A 5010-nucleotide genomic window follows, 5' to 3' on the forward strand; every position below is an offset into this window, starting at 1 on the left:
CGATGTTACGTATTATTATTTCAAGTTTATATTACAATCTGTTCACTGAGCCCCGTGCTCAGCCGTGTTCTTGTTTTCTAGCACGACAAGTTCCAAGTGATACTGATAAGGGACGGGACTTGAGATCGAGCGTTTGACTTTTGGAGTTTGTAAACTCGTTTGTAGATGTATAACATTTTAAGCTTATAAATAGTTGTTCGAATGTAATATTTTGGATTGTAAAGCATATTTTAGAAGTTAATCTACGTTTGGAGTTTATTAGTAGCTCTTAAATGTTTGTGTCCTTGAACTTAGTCTCATTAGTGACACCGCCCGTTCCGGACCACGGGGACGGGGGATGTTACAAACACTAATCAATCCTTGTAAACTTTGGACATAAGAGTCCAAAAACTTTTTTTAATCATATTCCATAAGAAAAATTATAATATGGATGGTCTAATTAATATTACACCAAAGCTTTGAGCACTAGATTTGAGCACATCTCTCTTCGATTATTTTCTATTATACAAGCTGGCTCATGAAATCGCTTCAATCTAAGTACTTACTTATTCACCAATTGGTAGTAGATGATCTTCGTGGGGAGATCAGAACTTCAAGAGCAGATGCCTTGGCATTTGTTAATCCAGTTGTTTCAACCATGTCCACTGGTGTATCATCTGGTGTACTGAAATCAAAATTTTGTAGCAAAGTAGCTATAACCGTATGTAAAATCTGAAGTGCCAAAGCTATCCCAGGACAACACCTCCTCCCAGCACCAAATGGGATCAACTCAAAGTTTGTCCCCTTAACATCAACATGCTTATGATTCCCAACTAGGAACCTCTCCGGCCTAAACTCTGATGGGTTTGACCATATTTCTGGATCCTGTTGGAGTTTCCACAGATTGACCATCAACCATGTGCCTTTTGGGACATGGTGCCCTGCTACTGTGCAATCCTTCGAAAATTCTCTCATGCCTCCAAGACGTCCTGCTGGGTATAGTCGTAGGGTTTCCTTTATTATAGCTTGTAGGTAGATTAGATTGGTGATATTTGTTTCATTTACTTTTCTATCAGTTCCAACAACCATGTCTATTTCTTCTTGTGCTTTTCGAAGTGCATGGGGATTATTCAATAGTAGAGAGAGAACCCATGTTAGCATCACAGTGGTCGTATCTGCACTGCTAGCAATTAGAACCTGAATGATATAAACTAATTAGAACATATACACACACACATAAATATATACATACATACACCAAGGTGTTTACCTTTATGACGTGTCCTGATCATCAGTAACATACAAGTAAACAAAAAGTTATGACGAAATAACTAAGGTATTAATATTGATATATAGAACTATTTAATATACAAAATCTGACCAGTGGTTGATTGTACCTGATGGATTAGAAATCTTATGAGTTTTGAAATCAACTGATAGAAAAGTTTTTTCTACTAAAACTCTAGTCAAAACTCATTAGGAATTTCTAGTTCATACAGATAATTAATAGATTTATATGTAAGGTAAATTTATAGATGTTTGTGAGTGAGAAATTACTAAACTCTTGATAAATAGGTAAGGTGAATTTAAAGAATCACAACGCACCATGCATGTAGACTTGATAATAGTATCTGCATCATATCCAGCCAAACCTTCAGCTTCCAAAGATGAAATCATCACATCCATAAAGTCTTTCTCCTCGAGAACTTCTTTAGAATCTCTCTTTCTTCGGTGTTCATTTAACCATTTCCCAGCCATAGTATCAATTTCATGTGCGATTCTTTTCATGGCCTTCTCATGACCACCCAAATCCAACCACCCTAGGAACAGAAATGTATCTCCCACAACAAAAGTCCCCATGAAATGGAAAAATTCCCTCATCACTTCACGAGACTTGTTCATCTCTTTTTCTTCTTCGCCATCTGCAGCTCCACTATACCGTTTTCCGGCAACCATTCTAAGAACCACATTCATGTTGAATTCCCCAAACCATTTCTTCATTTCCACTAACACTTTTCCTTGCCCATCTTTCTTCTCCTTCCAAACCTTGTTCATACTTTTGATAGAGTTCTCTAGTTCAGACATTCGAACATGCTTAAGTTGCTCAAGGCGACGACTAGATAATAGTTCAAAGGAGATGATCCTACGAATTTCACTCCAATAAGGACCATAAGGAGTGACTCCAAACATTGCGTAATTATATCCCAAAATCTTAGCTGCCAAATATTTTGGACGAGAGGAAATAATTGCATCGTGTGTGGTGAAAATCTCCTTTGCAATACGCCAGCTATGCACTACCATGACTCTGCGTATGCCAAGCCGGATAGTAAAGATGGGTCCATATTTGGCAGCCATGGCTGCCAATGCTACGTGGGGTCGAAGATCCGATGATTCTCTAAAGAGGTTCAAGTGACCTACTATAGGCCATGCACCACTTGCTTCAGGTACAACCTTGTGTTTACCAGTTTTGGGTATCAAAGATAAGAAGTAAAGGGCTAAAGTTATAGCTAAAGCACACAATAAGAGAGCATAATTTTGTTGCAAGGGGAAGAGATCCATTGAGGAGATCATGTTTTCTATGAATCTATTCATTGTGTGAGCTGAAGTATAACTGTGGTACTTATGGATATAGTGCGTTTGCACATTGAGTTTCTACTTGTTTTGGCTCATTAGGATTTGTCTTTTTTTGGAATAAGATAAAGATAAGATTCAAGAGTCAGCATTTAATTATATTTCATTTTTCTTTTGGTCATGGTTCTATATTGTACGTAAACAATGACAAATTAAATATGACAATAAAATATTCCAAAATAAATTATGGAAACCCAACTTTAACATCATCCTCTCTTTGTACCCTTAATATATATATATATATATATATATATATATGGGCACGTTCAAATGAAAACCGTGCATTTCTAAGAAACCGTGTAAACTAATTTCGACCAATAGAAAAATTCCATTTTTTTCTAATTAAATTTAATCAATAAGGGTATTTCGGTCATTTACAATATTTTCAATTAAATATGGAAATTATTAATAAATCTTAATTAAGGAAACGTAATAAAGAAAATTTTATAAATGGTAACATTTAAATATTTAATTATATTATAATTTTAAAATTTTGAACTAAATATATTGTGATGCGATTGAATCTGCTGGTGAATCTTAAAGATTGTAAGGCATAATGTAATGAATTCATCAAATCATGATTGAAAAAAGAAATTAATACAAATGAAACATGTTTCATGAAAGTGAAACTGGTTCATGTCATAATTGAACAATGAGTACTGAAACATTTTCATAGTGAACCCGTTTCTTTGATGGTGTAGTTGATTCATTTAGTAGGTGAAATGGAAAATGAAATGGGTGCATAATGTATTTAGTTCGTCATGAAATAAATGCATGATGAAACGGGTACATGATGAATCTGTTACAGAATCTTGAAGATTGTAATCTGCTCCACAATCTTGAAGATTGTAAGGCTTAAAGGAATAAATTCATCAAATCACGGGTGAAATATGAAAATTAATGTACATGAAATAGGTTTCATGAAGGTGAAACTGGTTCATGGCGTAATTTAACCAAGAGTAGTGAAACGGGTGCATAATGTATTTGGTTCGTCATGAAATAATTGCATGATGAAACGGATACATGATGAATCTGCTCCATAATCTTGAAGATTGTAATCTGCTACAGAATCTTTAAGATTGTAAGGATTAAAGAAATGAATTCATCAAATCAGGAGTGAAATAAACTAATCTATGTACATGAAACAAGTTTCATGAATGTGAAACTAGTTCATGGCGTAATTGAACAATGAGTAGTGAACTGGTTTGATGGTGAACCCCGTTTCAGTGATGGTGTAGTTGATCCATTTAGTAGGTGAAATGCAAAATGAAACGGGTGCATAATGTATGCGGTTTGTCATGAAATAATTACATGCTGAAATGGATTCATGATGAAACTGGTGCGTCTTGAAATAATTTCATAATGAATATGGTGCATATTTACATGGGTGTGTGAACGACATTGAAACAATTTCAAGATAAAGAATAAAAAAGCTGTTGCATTAGCGAAATTATTTTCTAACAAATAGAAAATTTTAATTTCCTAAAATAAAGAATAATGTCCTTCAATAGGATGTTACAAAATATGTATTTTTGTTTACCATTTTGCCCTTATTGCTGATATAAAAAAATTTAATATATTTTTTTTTAATTTTCTAAAATAAAGTAAACTAATCTTGACTATTGATCAAGAAAATGGATGGATGAGATTGGTTTACACGGTTTACACAAATGGAGGCGGTTTTCATTTACACGGTTTACAATCAAAACTTAATTTGGTTATTTGGTTATTTATGGAAGATGAATAGGGTTCATTAATTTGATTATTATACAACCATTTATATTTGTACAACCAATACAACCCAATCTCAACCGTCCATTTAATTTGATGAATATGTGATTTCRTAGAAGTTTTGATTGTTTCCTAATATAAAGTATTGATCATAATTAATGAACACTATTCATATTCTATAAATATTCAAATCATAATAAATGAACTCTCATCATTTCCATAAAAATCTCAATTTATTAGGTTGCATTAGTTGTATAAATATGATGAGTTGCATTTGAAACGATCTCTCTCTAGAAGAGTTTTGATTATATGTGAATTCGAAATCTATGTGGTGTCTTTGCAAATAGGAAAAAGCTAACAATGGGTAGTTTCTGTAATTTATCCAAAGATATCGATTTCATTTGCGTAAATATATCTTAATTTGTCACATGCATGTAAATGGTAGTTGTGAGGGACCTCAAGTTTGGTTTTTGTTTTTTTCATCATGCATGACGGTTTTTTATCACTTTGCTCCTCTTTTGACCTGAAGTTGGATGTGTTATAAGAACTGTAAAAAGGTTTAGATTTTTAAAATTAAATTTAAGCTATGTTTCTTTAATTATAACTTTTATTTATATTAATTGTTATTTATTATTATTAATTATAAATAAGTATTAATTAATCATAATT

General features: G+C 33.0%; 1 protein-coding gene across 1 annotated transcript; it reads right to left on the bottom strand.

Annotated features, from left to right (window-relative positions):
• Positions 1 to 362: 362 nt before the first annotated feature.
• Positions 363 to 2560, bottom strand: LOC112510152 (cytochrome P450 CYP82D47-like). Its single transcript, XM_025115466.1, has 2 exons — positions 1585 to 2560; positions 363 to 1176 (listed from the first exon to the last, which is right to left on the bottom strand). Exons 1-2 carry the CDS (start codon positions 2548 to 2550, stop codon positions 550 to 552), a joined length of 1593 nt encoding a protein of 530 aa, XP_024971234.1. The 5' UTR covers positions 2551 to 2560; the 3' UTR covers positions 363 to 549.
• Positions 2561 to 5010: the final 2450 nt, after the last annotated feature.

Source organism: Cynara cardunculus (genome assembly GCF_001531365.2).
Source record: "Cynara cardunculus var. scolymus isolate 2C chromosome LG 3, CcrdV1, whole genome shotgun sequence".
In the NCBI taxonomy this organism is placed as follows: domain Eukaryota; kingdom Viridiplantae; phylum Streptophyta; class Magnoliopsida; order Asterales; family Asteraceae; genus Cynara; species Cynara cardunculus.